The following is a 17500-nucleotide window of genomic DNA, read 5'->3' as shown; positions in this document are numbered from 1 at the left end:
ACCTATTGTGAACCAGTGAACCAGTCGTTCGAATCTTCTGAAATAATTTGAACTTAGGAGCTAATTCTTACAGTACCAGTCATATATGGTCTAGGCACTACACAAGTGAAGAGCGATTTTCTTGAGCGACAGCCATTAGGATCACCAGTAAAGCTCAAATGATCCTCCCTCAGAGGATCCCTCCCTCTTATCAGTAATGCATACATAAAGATTATGCTTGCATGAGCGCCCTCTAGTGTCCGCTATGAATGACACGAGAAAAACTTTCAACGTACCCTCAACGTTTTTTTACCTGCTTCAGCACATCTGTTTGTACACTTTTGTATATTGTATAGTAAGACTGGCTGCTCCCTGAAGCTAAGCAGGGCCTAGCCTGGTCAGGACTAGGACTAGGTTTGTGTTAGAAGTGATGTTAGTGAGGCCACCAGGGGCCTCAACTGAGTCCTAATGCCCCAGTATAGTGAAGGGGACACTATATTGTCAGTGAGCACTGTCTTTCTGATGAGACGTTAAACTGAGGTCCTGACTCTCTGTGGTCATTAAAAATCCCATGGGACTTCCCGTAAAGAGTGTGACCCCGGTGTACTGGCCAAATTCCCTCTGACGGCCCTTAGTCATCATGGCCTCCCAATCATCCCCATCTATCGAATTGGCTCTATCACTGTCTCTCCACCCTGTGGATGCTGCACACTGGTGGTGGAGTGGGAACCCCCAACCATTTTGACCCTACCATTCGTATGTCGCAGCAGAAATAGAGACTCATCAGACCAGGCAACATTTCTCCAATCTTCTATTGTTCAATTTCAGTGAGCCTGTGTGAATTGTAGCCTCAGTTTCCTGTTTTTAGCAGACAGGGGTGCCACCTGGTGTGGTCTTCTGCTGCTGTAGCCCATCTGCCTCAAGGTTTGACATGTTGTGTGTTTAGAGATGCTCTTCTGCATAGCATAGTTTGGTAATAAGTGGTTATTTACTGTAAGTTACTGCTGCCTTTCTGTCACCCTCCCAGGCTGTAATTGGCTGAAAAGTCATTTGTGTTAACGTGCAGTTGGACAGGTGTGCCTTATAAAGTGGCTGAAAGTGTATACAAAAATATTATGAGACTATTTTAAGTCCATATCCCCCATCCCTATTAGGGGGGTCAAATACAGTACATACACACCACATCAAAACAAAAGCAAAAGACTTAAAAAATACACAAAAATCTGTGCGTGGCGTTTCTATGAGCGTTTCAGCTCTGTATTTGGACAGCCTTATTACATCTCGTGGATTTCCATTCTGAAGGCTAAATTGTTTTCCTGCCATCTGCTTCTGACATTTTCCTAAAGAAGCGTCTTGTTGTCTGATTAAGCTGCGCACTACAGCGACCGTTCTGCATTTAGTGTTCACTTCCATCCTACTCTCGATAAGTGCTGTTGAGCTCCGTGTGTTGTCCACTAATGATCAGCGAGCTGGTCAATCAGTGACTCTCAGTAATTGATTGGAGGATGAGCATCAGATAGATAATCCATGCTTCGCTGACCACGATGGACCTTTTCTTTTTTCCTTTCATACGGAGAGGTAATTAATTCTGCGGCGGTCCTGTAGAGTTCAGTCATTGTTGGATGTAAAGCTGTTCCAGACCTTTAATTAGGAACATAAAAGCCTCACTCAGGTGTCCTTTTATGGGATGTATAGCCATACAGATGAGCTGAAATTTAATTACATTTCAATTCGAATGGGTTTGCGCACAGTGGATGTTTTATTGTACTGTGAAAGGACATTCTAGGAATTACATCTAGAAATATGAGTGTTTTTGTCTAGGGCATTTTTTTCTATTGAGCTACAGTGTTGATGGTGGTTGCCGTGATTTCTAAGTTGTTGCTATGGTGTTGTTGGGTTTTTTCTATTGCTTGCTACAATGTTCCTATAGGGTTAGCTATGTGGTTTAGGGTGTTGCAATGGGCTTGGTGTTTGCTACTGTGTTGCTAGGGTGGTTTTGGTGGTTTCTAAGATGTTGCTATGGTGTTTTTGGTTTTTAAGCAGTTGATCTTCATTGTTTTTAGGTTGTTGCTGTGGTATCCTGGTAGTTTCTAGGGTGTTTCTGTGGTCTTTTAGATTGTGATCATGAGGGTTTCTAGGGTTTTGCCATAGTGCTCCTAAATGAGTGGCCTTGATGATTTCTAGGGTGTTGCTATGGTGTTGTTGGGTTTTTTCTATTGCTTGTTATAATGTTCCTATAGGGTTAGCTATGTGGTTTAGGGTGTTGCAATGGGCTTGGTGTTTGCTACTGTGTTGCTAGGGTGGTTTTGGTGGTTTCTAGGGTGTTGCTATGATGTTCTGTGTGTTTGAGAAGGTCAACTCGGTGGTTTCTTTGGTGTTTCTATGGTCTTGGTATTTGAATGGGTAGTCTTGGTGATTTCCTGGGTGTTGCCATGGGGTTCTTGACTGAGTGGCCTTGATAGTTTTTTGGGTGTTGCTATGGTGTTTCTGGGGTTAGAGTTGGTGGTCCTACTTTCTAGGGTGTTTCTGTGATCTTTTAGATTGTGATCATGAGGTTTCTAGGTTGTTGCCGTAGTGTTCTGAAATGAGTGGCCTTGATGGTTTCTAGAGTGTTGCTACAGTGTTTTTGGTGTTTGATTTTGTGTTTTTGGGGGTTTCTAGGGTATTGCTATGGTGTTTTTGGTTTTTAAGTAGTTGATCTTCATTATTTTTAGGTTGTTGCTGTGATATCTTGGTAGTTTCTAGGGTGTTTCTGTGGTCTTTTAGATTGTGATCATGAGGGTTTCTAGGGTTTTGCCATAGTGCTCCTAAATGAGTGGCCTTGATGATTTCTAGGGTGTTGCTATGGTGTTGTTAGGTTTTTTCTATTGATTGCTACAATGTTCCTATAGGGTTAGGTATGTGGTTTAGGGTGTTGCAATGGGCTTGGTGTTTGCTACTGTGTTGCTAGGGTGGTTTTGGTGGTTTCTAGGGTGTTGCTATGATGTTCTGTGTGTTTGAGTGGGTGAACTCGGTGGTTTCTTTGGTGTTTCTATGGTCTTGGTATTTGAATGGGTAGTCTTGGTGATTTCCAGGGTGTTGCCATGGTGTTCTTGACTGAGTGGCCTTGATAGTTTCTTGGGTGTTGCTATGGTGTTTTTGGGGTTGGAGTTGGTGGTCCTACTTTCTAGGGTGTTTCTATGGTCTTTTAGATTGTGATCATGAGGGTTTCTAGGGTGTTCGCTGTAGTGTTCTGAAATGAGTGGCCTTGATGGTTTTTAGAGTGTTGCTATGGTGTTTTGGTGGTTGATATTGTGTTTTTGGGGGTTTCTGGGGTGTTGCTATGGTGTTTTTGGTTTTTAAGTAGTTGATCTTCACTGTTTTTAGGGTGTTGCTGTGGTCTCCTGGTAGTTTCTACGGTGTTTCTGTGGTCTTTTAGATCGTGATCATGAGGGTTTCTAGGGTTTTGCCATAGTGTTCCTAAATGAGTGGCCTTGATAGTTTCTAGGGTGTTGCTATGGTGTTTTTGTTTTTTAAGTTGTTGATCTTCATTGTTTTTAGGGTGTTGCTGTGATATCCTGGTAGTTTCTGGGGTGTTTCTATGGTATGGTCTTATAGATTGTAATCATGTGGGGGTTTAGGGTGTTGCCATGGTGTTCTTGAATGAGTGGTCGTGATGGTATCTGGGATGTTGCTATGGTATTTTTGAGGGGGTGAACCTGGTAGTTTCTAGGATGTGTCTATGGTGCTTTTTTTAATAGAATGCTCCTGGTTTCTCGGGTGTTGCAATTGGATGTAAGAGTATGATCTTTGTGGTTTCTATATTGCTGCTATGGTATCCTGATTTGGTGATCCTGTATTTGATATTGAGATCGGGGTCGTTTCTAGGTTTTTTTTTTATGGTTTTCTTCGTGTTTTTTATGGTTTTCTTGGTGTTTGATTTCTAGGGTGTTGCTATGGTCTATTAGATTGTGATCATGGGGGTTTCTAGGGTGTTGCCATGGTGTTCTTAAATTAGTGGCCTTGATGGTTTGTAGAGTGTTGCTATGGTGTTCCGTGTGTTTGAGTGGGTGAACTTGATTGTTTCTGTGGTGTTTTTATAGTCTCCTTGGTGTTTAAATGGGTAGTCTTGGTGGTTTCTAGGGTGTTGCTATGGTGTTTTTGATGTTTGATATTATGATCATGGTTGTTTCTAGGGTGTTGCCATGGTGTTCTTGATGGAGTGATCCTTAATGATTTCTAGAGTGTTGCTATTATGTTTTTTTATGCGGTGATCTTGATGGTTTATAGGGTGTTAACTATTTTGTTCTTGTTGTTAAATAGGGTTAACCTGGTGTTGGATCTTGGTGTTTGATGGGGTGATTCAGTTTCTTGATATTGGATAATGGTGGTTGCAAGGTTGTGTCTATCTTGTCTTGGTGTTTGGGTCATGTTTATGGTTTTCAGAGTGTTGCCATGGAGTCTAATAGGTTGATCTTAGTGGTTTGTATGTTGTAAATGGTGATTTTGGCTTTTTCTATGGTGTTATTATGGCTTTCTTGGTGTTTGGTTGAGATCCTTGTGTCTGATTTTGCAAACCTTGTGATTTCTATGGTTTTGCTTCAGCATTTATTTTTTGGATAATCCAGGTGTTTGATATTGCATTCCTAGTAGTTTCTTCAGTTTTGCTATGGTATTCTTAGGGGTTGAGTGATGTTGGCAATTTTTTGGTTGTTGCTATTATATTTGAGATATATGTTTTTTATATTATTTCTCTTAGTTTGAGAAGGTGATTGGTGGTTTCTAGGTTGCTGCTGTGGTGTTTCTCATGTTTAATAGGGTGATCCTTGTGGTTTTTAAGGTTTTGCTGGAGTGAATTTGCTACGGGGGCCTGGTGCTTATGATAGCGATTTTGGTGGTTGATAGGGTGTTGCTAGAATGGTCATGTTATTTGCAATAGTGGTTTCAGTGGTCTCTAGAGTGTTATGGTGGTGTTGGTGTTTGCTACTGTGTTGCTATCATGATCTTGGTGGTTTAGAGGGTCTTGCTGTGAGTGGATTTAGTTTATTATTTTTATTTATTTATTTTTTTAATTCAAGTATAGTAGTAGCAAAATATATTGTTTAGTTTATTATTTTCTAACAAATGGCTGACATAGTATCTATGTGTGAGTGTCAAACCAGTGGCGATGTCAGTTGATTTACTGTCCAATCACGATCACTTAGCACTTGAGTTTCAATTCTGCCTGAGGGCGGGGTTTGTGCTTGCGACTTTATGACTTGTGAATAATTCATGAGGCTGTGTAGGACCCTTTCCAACATTCTCCGCTCAAGAGGGAAAAAAACTACTCATTATCTTCTTTTTGTTTATCTCTGCCACAACAACAGATTTAAATGGATTCGCACACACATACAATCACAGTCAACATAATCAATCAGCGTCTGAAGTGCTGCTGCTAAAACAGTGTGTGTAGGGTTTGGTTTTTCACTCTGAGGATAAAAACAACTGCCTCTGAACGCAAATGTAGTAAAGACTTGAATTGATTTATTCCCTTTTTACTCCATTTTCTTTTACCAATGCTATATATTCAGTTTTTGTTTATGTTATAAAACAAATAAATATAAAATGTTAAAAAATGGATTACGTTGTGAAATAAATCCTGTGTAAATTTGCTAAATAAATAAATTAATAAATGATTACTTTATAATTATAATCTTGGATGTAAATTTCAAGTCTATTAAGCTACTAGAAAGCAAAAGCTCTTGTTTATTTATTGAAGTGAAAACACAATGAATGAATTTGATGCAATTACAGTAAAATATTATGCAAATAAAACACATCAGTTGTTTGTTAGAAAAATGTATAAAATACAAATTAAATATTATTTATTTAACAATGACACTATGTATTACTACAGTTAAATAAAAAAAAATATTAGTACATTTAAATGAATAAATGAGTGACAATGGATAGTCAGCCAACCAGAGCATATTTGATAAGGAATATTCAGCTGTGCAGACCAATCAGATTCCATTGTGGGTGTGCAAAGTATGACTGAGAAAATGTCTTAAGTTTTGTCAAATTTATCAAGCCTTTTATTACTTAATTTCAGTGGTAGACTAACTTTTAACTAGATGAATTCTGCTGCTGCGGCTACTGTATCTGCCTTCTGTTTCCTGAAATCACAATTGCATCTTTTTGCAGCGGAAGAGTGCGATAGGCTTTGTTTATAACAGGCAATTGCACTTATCAACCACAAGGGGTAGTCGGAGAGAAAGTTCCATAGTGTTGCTTTAATACTAGTATTTAATCGGAATGATTAGTTTAGTTAAAAAAAATCTGTCTTTCAAATAACTAATCACTAGGAAAGTTTCAATTGCAAATTTGCAAAAACATTTTGCAATATTTTCTAAGTGGCAATATTAATAATAGTAAAAATGATGATGATGATTATAAAATGATTGCGATATGACAGCATTTCTGATGTCAATGATTATGCTAATAAAACTTATTCTATCACGATTAGCCAATTAAAAATCATGGAGGAAGAGTGCAATCTGATTTGTTGGTAACAGGCAATTGCACTTATCAAGCACAAATGGGAGCTGTAAGAAAAAAAAAAATGCTTTAATACTACTATTTAATCAGCCACAAGGGGAGCCGTGAGAGAAAATTTTATAGTGTTGCTTTAATACTACTATTTAATCAGAGTGATCAGTTAGGTAAATAATTGTCTTCTTAAAAACAAATCATTTGGATGAATCCCATTGCAAATTTGTGAAATTTTTTTGCAATGTTTTCCAAGAGTCAATAATAATAAAAACGATTGCGAAATGGTAGCGTTTCTGATGTCAACGATTGTGCAAATAAAACTCATCCTCATGATTAGTCAATCCAAAATTAATAGCAGAAGAGTGCAATCTACTTTGTTGGTAAAAGGCAATTGCACTTATCAGCCACAAGGTGGAGCCATGAGATAAAGTTGCATAGTGTTGCTTTATTATCAGTTTTTAATCAAAATTATCAATAACAAATCGGTTGCAAATTTTTAATTATTTGCAGTATTTTCAAAATGTCAGTAATAAAAAAAAACTATTGCAAAATGACGTTTCCAATGTCAACCAATGTTATGCAAATAAAACTCACCCTATCACAATTAGTCAATCAACAATAATGGCAAAAAAGTGTAATCTCCTTTAATGGTAACAGGCAACTGCACTTATCAACCACAAGGGGGAGCCATGAGAGAAAGTTGCATAGTGCTGCTTTAATGTTTGTATTCAATCAGAATGATCAGTTTAGTTAAAAAACTAGTCTTCTTAACAACAAATCACTTCGAAAAATTCCATTGTAAAATTGCATGTATTTTTTCTATTTTTTAAGTAATATAAATGCTCACAAAATACAGTTTTCAATATCAAACAATGTGTTATGCAAATAAAACTCATCCTCATGATTAGTCAATTCAAAAATAATGGCAGAAGAGTGCGATCTGCTTTGTTGGTAACAAGCAATTGCACTTATCAACCACAAGGTGGAGCCATGAGAGAAAGTTGCAGTGTGTTTCTTTAATTTTAGTATTTAATTAGAACAGTCAATTTAGAGAAAAAAAAAACTTGCTTTCCCAATAACAAATCACTAGGCGAGTTTCCGTTACAAATTTGCACACATTTTTGTAAATATATTTTTGTGTCATAAAAAAATGTCACAAAAATGATGTTTTCAATGTCAACCAATGTTATGCAAATAAAACTCACCCTATTACGAATATTCAATACAAAACTAATGGTGGATGAGAGTGATATGCTTTGTTGGTAACAGGCAACTGCACTTATCAACCTCAAGGGGAGCCATAAGAAAGTTGCATAGTGCTGCTTTAATACTAATATTTAATGAGTATAATCAGTTTTGTTAAAAATAAACTTGTCTTTTTTTCAATAACAAATCACTAGGAAATCTTCCATAGGAAATGTGTCAATAATAATAATAATAATATAATAATAATAATAATAATAATAATAATAATAATAATAATAAACGTATTATTTACTAGATCACTGGTTCTCACTCATAACAGACCATGGACTACACTTACGCCTTTTCCTGGACTACATATTCAGACATGCACTTCGCCTACACCCATGCTCACTCATCTAGGTTGATTTCACTCGCAACACCTGTGGACTATCAGAGACTGATTGCATTCACTACATAAGCCACTCATTCACGCTTTCAGTTTGCCGAGTCTCGTTATCTGTCACTAGTAACACTACAACGCGTTTTCCTTGTCTTGTTATCCTGTTTATTGACCTTAGCCTTGTTAGTGTTGTTTTGTCTTAGTCTGCCGCCTGCCTCACGACCTCCCGCCAGTTATATGACTACGATTCTGGACTGTCTCAATATACCTGTTTACACCTGTATCGACCTGTCAGCTTGCCTGACTACGATTAAACCTGCATTTGCATCCGACCTTCTGTTGTCAGTGTCATCCCCGTCGTTGCACTGATGTCAAAGCAAGGTTATGCAAATAAAACTCATGCTATCATGATTAGTCAATCCAAAATAATGATGCAATCTGTTTTGTTGGTCAAAGGCAACTGTACTTATCAATCACAAGGGGGAGCTATAGGTGAAAGTTGCGTAGTGTTGCTTTAATGCTAGCATTTTATCAGAACGATCAGTTTAGTTAAAAAAAATAATAAAATAATAAAAAAAAATTGCCTTCCCTGTAAAAAATCACTAGGTGAGTTTCTGTTGCAAATTTGCGCAAATATTTTATGATATTTTGTAAGTGTCAATAAAAATAACTATTGCGAAATGACGTTTCCAGTGTTATGCAAATAAAATTCGCCCTTTTATTATTTAGGCAATCCAAAAATAATAACGGAAGAGTGCGGTCTGTGCTGTTAGTAACAGGCAATTGCACTTATCAGCCACAAAGGGGAGTTGCGAGAGAAATTAGCATAGTGTTGCTTTATTAGTAGTATTTAATCTAAACTATTAGTTTAGTTAAAACAAAAACTTGCCTTCCCACTAACAAATCACTAGGCGAGTTTTCTAAAGTTGTTTTGGGATATTATCTAAGTGTGAATAATAATAATAATTAAAAAAAGAATGCGAAATGACAACCAATGTTATACATATAAAAATACAGGCAACTGCTTTTATCAACCACAAGGGGGAGTTGGAGAGAACGTTGCATAGTGTTCCTTAAAAGAAATTTGTCTATCCGTTAATAAATCACTAGGTGAGTTTCTGTTAATTCACTACTTATTTTTTATTGATTGCACGTCATAATAATATAAAAATATATAAATACACGGTATATACATTTTTGCAAAATATTGTCTTTTTATGAAATTAATACTTTCCATTAGACTACATCATTTCAATTTGCGCATGTTGAAGCATAACAGAAACACAACCACCGTCACTGAATCAACTACCTGCAGCCTGAACATTCGGCTAAACATCTCTCATTTTGTGTCCCACAACAGAACAAACATCATAAAGGCTTGGACTGACATTTCCCTCAAGCTGACAGCATCTTATTGGCGCATCTGTCAAGAGAAAGCCTGAAGGAAAGACTCGTCACATGATGATCTGTTAAAGTCAGTGACGCACACACACAAACAAAACCTTTGTTCAAATACCAGCAAACATCAGTCACACTCTATTTAAACCCACTGGGAAGCAGCAGGTTCATTACTCCTAATGAACATAATTATACTGGTTGGAAATCGCATTTGGCCGCCTCGCAGCTCTTTTAACTTGTAGATTTGATCATAAAATCAATAGATGAATCACTTGCGTGAAATGAAGCACAGTTCTGTGAACCAGCAACAGTCGGCAGACACTATAGGGACTTTTTATTTTTAAATGTTTCTAGTACAGATTGAAGTACAACAGGCCAGCAACACTAACATAATCCCAGTGTTTCCTTCTGCTTCCCTGTCCTTGATCCCTGTGGATGGAAGCGAACCACCTGGAGGTGAACACACACACACACACTCACGCACACACAATCGATAGCCAATCAGATCATCAGTGTTTTGTGTTCTTCAGTAATTACCTGTGCTGTTCCCCCCGCAGCTCTTTGATAAAGCACTTGTTTGTGTTTGTGTGTGATTTGTGTGATTGAGGTAATTTCCTTCCTTCCAGCCGCATCACCTTTCACTCATTTATTTCTGTCTTTCATCAGAGGATGTGCCGAATCTGGTGGATCACGTACTGAATCCGGGTAGCATCTGCGAAATGGGAGGGTTATGAATATGTAATGACATGCAGATTCATGCTGATATGTTAAATGAGAGCATTCTGTTTCGTTCAAAGTCTATGGACGCATATTTCCTGACAGCTTTGGCTTTTACATCTTCATTTAATCTTCTTGTTATTCTTTGTTCTATTGTTGCAGTGTTAATTATTAAGGGTAGACTAGTTAGACTTAAATGTTTAACTTGACATCAGTTATTTGCTTGCATCTTTCTCAGATGTCGAACTGACAATGATGATGCATATTACTGGAGTTTATAATTTATACCCCCACACACTACCTGACAAAAGTCTTGTTGCCTATCCATATTGTAGGAACAATAAAAAACTTGACTTCTAGTTGATCATTTGGTGTCAGAAGTGGCTTATTTGAATGGCAAAGGCCTCTAGATTACGCTTATTTTACCAAAATAAAATATGATCATGCCTTGATTTGTAATTATTTGATTAGGACAGTAACGTCTGACTTTGCTTAGACAAAAGTCTTGTCACTTAACAGAAATAATGTCTAGTATAGAATATAAAGTCATGCTGCAGTGGAAAAAGAGTTAATATTGTGTCTGACTCCATCATGAGCTTGGAGGTCTGCATCTATAAATCTCTGCAATGACTCAAATCACTTATTAATAAAGTCATGCAGGACTCCCAGAGTTCATCAAGATTCTTTGGATTCCTCCTTCATCATACCCCAGAGATGCTCAATAATGTGCATATCTGGTGACTGGGCTGGCCAATCCTGGATCACCTTGACCTTCTTTGCTGTCAGGATCTTTGATGTGGAGGCTGAAGTATGATCAGGAGCACTATCCTGCTGGAGAATTTGCCCTCTCCTGTGGTTTGTAATGTAATGGGCAGCACAAATGTCTTGATACCTCAGGCTGTTGATGTTGCCATCCACTCTGCAGATCTCTTTCACATACTGAATGTAACCCCAAACCATGATTTTTCCTTCACCAAACTTGACTGATTTCTATGAGCATCTTGTGTCCATGAGGGTTCCAGTAGGTCTTCTGCAGTATTAGTGATGATTGGGATGCAGTTCAACAGATGATTCATCTGAAAAATCGACCTTCTGCCACTTTTCCAAATGATCAACTAGAAATTGAGTTATTATTTCTTGCTTTCACAACTGGGATCAAGACAAGACTTTTGACAACTATAGCACATGTCTTTGGACTGTAGGGGAAACCGGAGCACCCGGAGGAAACCCACTCGAACACAGGGTGAAGATGCAAACTCCGCACAGAAATGCCAACTGACCCAGCTGAGGCTGGAAACAGCGACCACCTTGCTGTGTGGCGACAGCGCTACCCACTGTGCCACCATGCGCCAGATTTCTAAACATAATAGTTTTAATAACTCATTTCTAATGACTGATTTATTTTATCTTTGCCATAATGACAGTAAATAATATTTTACTAGATATTTTTCAAGACATTTCTATAAAGCTTAAAGGGACAATTAAAGCCCTAACTAGGTTAACTTGGCAGGTTAGGGTAATTAGGCAAGTTATTGTATAATGATGGTTTGTTCTGTAGACAGTCGAAAAAAAATAGCTTAAAGAGGCTAACAATTTTGACCTTAAAATGTTTTTAAAAAATTAAAAACTGCTTTTACTCTAGCCGAAATAAAACAAATAAGACTTTTCCAGAAGAAAAAATATTATTAGAGATACTGTGAAAATTTTATTTTTCTGTTAAACATCATTTGGAAAATATTTTAAAAAGAAAAACGAATTCAAAGGCAAAGCAGTGGCGCAGTAGGTAGTGCTGCCACCTCACAGCAAGAAGGTCACTGGTTCGAGCCTCAGCTCAGTTGCCGTTTATGTGCGGAGTTTGCATGTTCTCCCTGTGTTCGCGTGGGTTTCCTCCGGGTGCTCCGCTTTCCCCCACAGTCCAAACACATGCGGTACAGGTGAATTGGGTGGGCTAAATTGTCTGTAAAGTATGAGTGTGTGTGTGTGAATGTGTGTGTGAATGTTTCCCAGAGATGGGTTGCGGCTGGAAGGGCATCTGCTGGATAAGTTGGCGGTTCATTCCGCTGTGGCGACCCCAGATTAATAAAGGGACTAAGCCGACAAGAAAATGAATGACAAACTAATTCAAATGGGGGGGCTAATAATTCAGATTTTAACTGTATAAATAAATAAAAAATTAAACAATATTAACATGTAGAAGTAATAGTATCAATAAATTATATAATAATGTAAAACAATATTTAAAAAGTATTTAAAAAAAAACTAAATTATATAGTAAAAAACGAGCATTAACCTGATTTAAAAATTTCTGACTGCTGGTTTAAATAGGAAACAAACTGAGGTCATTTGAACTATAAATTCTATTTTGTTGTTGTTGAATTTACAATCAGAATTTGCTGGTCAAATCTACAAATAATTACAAAGTTGCAGCAAGAACAACCTTAGTTTTTAAGTAGAAAAAGCTGAAATAGTATTTTTACTTCATATTGTTTTGTAAATGTATCTTTAGCACTTTATTTTGATGGTCCATTTGAGTATTAGTAGACTGTCTGCCTAATATCTGCTGATACTGCTCCTTCAACAGACAATTAACTGACTACAAGAAACTTTGCAAGTACATGTCAACTTACACTAACTCTAACCTAACAGTCTACTTATAATCTCATGAGATTGAGTTGGCATGTAGATGCAATATAACTTAAATTCAACAAACAGACCATCAAAATAAAGTGTGACCTTTTTTTAATAGTTCTTTTTTATATAATACACAGTAAATGGCAAAATAAGCAGTGCTAGTGTTTATTTCGAAGCACAATTATTCCAAAGTTACTGTATTTGACAGAAAATATATAGTAAAAAAAAACAAAAAATATAATATTATATTATTATTATTTATATATTAAATCATATATATAAATATAATACATGTTACATATATATATATATATATATATATATATATATATATATATATATATATATATATATATATGATATTTTCTTTAAAATACAGTAATTTTAGAATAATTGTCTGATTTCTCATACAATAATGTGTTAATTCTTGTCTGGTTAATAACATTTCCTATCAATTTCTAAGTGAAAATTGCAAACTGTTCAGTGTAGCTTATAAATGTTGTATATTCTGAATAAACAATAATTGCAAGCATTTTGCACTTTGCTTTTTATGCTTAATTGCAAGCATCTGCACATATCTCCGTGAAAGTGGGTAAAGGGCAAGTTTGATGCATGAGTGTGTGTGTGTGTGTGTGTGTGTGTGTGTGTCTGATGTCTTCAGGTACTCCACCAGGCTGAAGACCGGAGAGAAAGCAAGCAACGCAGGCTTAGTGTGTCCTATTTAGGATTCAGGGTCATTGTACATGGCTCCAGGCTCTGACTGTGCTAAACACTGCAGCAGAACTGATCTACAATCAGATCCACAACACTGACCTGAGAGCCGCTGTTAACAAGAGTGTCCAAACACAGCGAGCACAGGTGTAGAAGAGGATCAGTGTGTTGGGATCTGGGGCGACGTCCAAAATCACCTGCTTCTCGGGTATGTACTTCATTTGAATGTGAATCTATTACATGACTCTTAGAAAAGTATATGACCCTGACCGGCCACTTTATTAGGTACACCTTATTAGTACTGAGTTGGACCCCCTTTTGCTTTCAGAACTGCCTTAATCCTTCGTGGCCTAGATTTAACAAGCTACTGGAAATAGTCCTCAGAGATTTTACTCCATATTGACATGATAGCATCACGCAGTTGCTGCAGATTTGTCGGCTGCACATCCATGATGCGAATCTCCCGTTCCAGCACATCCCAAAGGTGCTCTATTGGATTGAGATCTGGTGGCTGTGGAGGCCATTTGAGTATAGTGAACTCATTGTCATGTTCAAGAAACCAGTCTGAGATCTCTCCATCTCCACCCCTCCTCCCCCGGTCTCCCAGATTTCATTACCCAGATGTTGGCAGGTATGACTAGTTTTTGCCCATGGTAGATTCACCTTCAGAGACTAGAGCCAACATTTGAAGACTTGGTAAAATATGCAGAGACAGACAATGTGGCAAAAAAATGGTATAAACATAGGCAGCAGTTTTACAAGTCTTTGATGGGGTGATTACATAACAGAGCATGCAGAGTTTCCTCAACAATTAAGCTCATGTTTTTACCATATGTTCACTCTACAGTTTAAAGCCCGATCGAAAATGGTTACATGTTATAAAGAAAAGGATAATGAGAAGGAAAGGAGGCGGTGAGTATAAAAGCTTCTTTGAATATGCTTTATTTTTACCACAACGTTACATAAAACTTACATAAATTGCTGGAGAATTATAATATGACTTCAGTGGACTTGAAATAAAGCTGTTTAGATTTTTCATTCAACATTTTCATTGTGCTTCTTTCTTTCTTTCTTTCTTTCTTTCTTTCTTTCTTTCTTTCTGTTTATATAGCTTGATGATTTCATCTCTTGGAGTGCATTTGTTTAATATAAAAGAGCAGCACGGACATTCTTCGAAACATCTCTTTTTGTGTCCCACAGAAGAAAAGTCATGATGCAGCATGAAGATAAGTAAGTAGCTAAGTTTTCATTAAAAGATGTCAATTAAACTTATGTAATTTATTTTTTTCATTACTATTATTATTATTATTATTTATTTTTATTATTATTACATTTTGGACCTATTTGTCCACCCGAATATACCTGTCACTTTTTTTTTTGATAGGGCGCATTTATAAGAGTGTTGGCAGTCTGTCTGACTCTTGGAGGGGCCCTTTGGGGTCGAGGGCCATCTGGCATGGGTTGATTCTCTTTACGATATTTGTTTTGTCATAAAACAGTTTAGTTTAGTCTAGTCCAATTCAGTCTAGTTCAGTCTAGTCTAGTTCTCTTCAGTCCACCGTTTCATTTGTGCAAGTTTCAGGCAAGTGTTGGGTAGGGCGGCATTAATAAGAACAAAGTGTTGGTAGTCTGTCTGACTCTCAGAGGGGCCCTTGGGGGCCGAGGGCCGACTGGCATGGGTTGATTCTCTAATTACGTGAAGGGTTCACAAAAGCCGTGGAGCAGAGAGCAGAAACAGACTCTCTGAACTTTATTAGAAAGAAATGAAAGCAGAGAGCCAGAATGTCAGCCATCTGAATTATAACACACACACACACACGCACACACACATTTAGGACAGAAAGTTTATTATGAAACTGGTTCGAACTCCGCTCATAGGAAATCTGGAGGACTAATAATACATGGATGAAGACGATGATATAAATAAATCGGGGATATCAATCATGGGATCATTCTCTAACAGTATCAGTAATATATGCAAGTATAATTTTTAATTTGATTTTAAAATATATTTTCTCTAAAGGTGCCCTATAAAGAAAGTCTGGTTATATCTAGTCATAGTGGAATAATAAGAGATCGCTATATGGAAATGGCTATACCGTGAGCCTCAGTCATCATTGTTTCATCGTTTTCATGTAAATTACACAAACACAAAGCAGACTGTTGTGTGACTCATCATGGGCCACACCCTCAGCATTCGACTGTAGCTACTTTAGGCCATGTGCATTATTTGACATTCAGACCTGACAAGCAGCCGAGTCATCAGGACATCACCAGCCAAAACACAGACTCGAGATCAGTAATATCAAAGTTTAAATTAAACTTACTGTGTGTGGGACTCCTATATTAAAAACGGGAGATGCAGCAAAATTGAAAGCCAGCTGCAGGTTGTTTGTAATTCATTACTAAGCATCTATTTCAACAAGTCAGAATGCAAAATGCGGGATATTATACTTTATACAGTCTTTTGTGCCTTTGTTAATTCATTATGTTTATTGAGAAATTTGCTGAATATGTATTTTAATTTGAGGGAACAAACACACCTAGACTGCTAAGCGTTGTATTTAATGCACATTTGAGCATTGTGTCTCATCCCTTGTGTGCGCGTGTGTATACACGGGAGAAAGAGAGAGAGCTCATTAATATTCACGATCATTCCAAATATGGTCAATTATGGACCTTCTGATTCTAGGGGTATTTAATGGAGTATTAAATGACCTTACAAAACCAATTCTGGAGATTTTTGACATCAGCTAAGCCATATACCTGTATATAGATATCAGTGAACAATTTAACTCATTAAATCAACCTTTGAACAGTTATTAGCCCTTTTTCATATATTTTCCAATTGATGTTTAACATAGCAAGAATATGCTTCAGTTTTACTAATTATACACACACGTATATATATATATTTCTCTTCTGGTGAAATAATGTATTTATTTTAGTTTGACTGAAATTAAATTACAAATATTTATATATACATATATACACTTCACCCATCCATCCATTCATCTTTCCAGCCATCCATCCATCCAGCCAGCCATCCAGCCAGCCATTTATCCATTCACCCATCCATCCATCCATCCATCCAGCCATCCATTTATCCATTCAGCCATCCATCCATCCATCCATCCATCCAGCCAGCCAGCCAGCCAGCCAGCCATCCATTTATCCAGCCATCCATCCAGCCATCCTTCAGTCATCCATTTAGCCATTACTAAGCCATCCATCCAGCCATCCATTTAGCCATCCATTCAGCCATTACTCAGCCATCCATCCAATTATCCATTCATCCATCCATTCATTTATCCATTAAGACATTCATCCAGCCATCCATTCAGCCATTACTCAGCCATCCATTCAGCCATCCATTCATCCATCCATTAAGCCATCTATTAAGCCATCCATCCAGCTATCCATCCAGCCATCCATTTAGCCATCCATTCAGCCATTACTCAGCCATCCATCCAGTTATCCATTCATCCATCCATTCATTTATCCATTAAGACATTCATCCAGCCATCCATCCAGCTATCCATTTAGCCATTACTCAGCCATCCATTCATCCATCCATCCATTAAGCCATCTATTAAGCCATCCATCCAGCCATCCATCCAGCCATCCATTTAGCCATCCATTCAGCCATTACTCAGCCATCCATCCAGTTATCCATTCATCCATCCATTCATTTATCCATTAAGCCATCCATCCAGCCATCCATTCAGCCATTACTCAGCCATCCATTCAGCCATCCATTCAGCCATCCATTCATCCATCCATTCATCCATCCATTAAGCCATCTATTAAGCCATCCATCCAGCCGTCCATCCAGCCATCCATTTAGCCATCCATTTAGCCATCTAGCCATCTATTCATCCAGCCATCCATCTAGCCATACATTCAGCCATTACTCAGCCATCCATTCTTCCATCCATTCTTCCATCCATTCATCCATCCATTAAGCCA

General features: G+C 37.5%; 1 protein-coding gene across 2 annotated transcripts in view; it reads left to right on the top strand.

The window, feature by feature from the left end:
* The window catches only part of LOC141381137 (uncharacterized), a 106498-nt gene that overhangs the window by 7264 nt on the left and 81734 nt on the right, over positions 1–17500 (top strand). The window contains exons 3-7 of one of the 2 annotated variants that reach the window (XM_087243953.1): positions 9435–9548; positions 13482–13739; positions 13860–14162; positions 14379–14443; positions 14643–14761. In XM_087243953.1, coding sequence (XP_087100079.1) covers positions 14742–14761 — 20 coding nt within the window. In that variant the 5' untranslated portion in view covers positions 9435–9548; positions 13482–13739; positions 13860–14162; positions 14379–14443; positions 14643–14741. The remainder of the gene's footprint in view (positions 1–9434; positions 9549–13481; positions 13740–13859; positions 14163–14378; positions 14444–14642; positions 14762–17500) is intronic. The other variant, XM_087243954.1, reaches the window with a different exon arrangement.

The sequence above is a fragment of the Danio rerio genome, chromosome 3, assembly GCF_052040795.2.
Source record: "Danio rerio strain M-AB ecotype USA chromosome 3, GRCz13ab, whole genome shotgun sequence".
In the NCBI taxonomy this organism is placed as follows: domain Eukaryota; kingdom Metazoa; phylum Chordata; class Actinopteri; order Cypriniformes; family Danionidae; genus Danio; species Danio rerio.
Note: the sequence above shows the minus strand (reverse complement) of the source record. Positions and strands in the feature narration are given on the sequence as shown.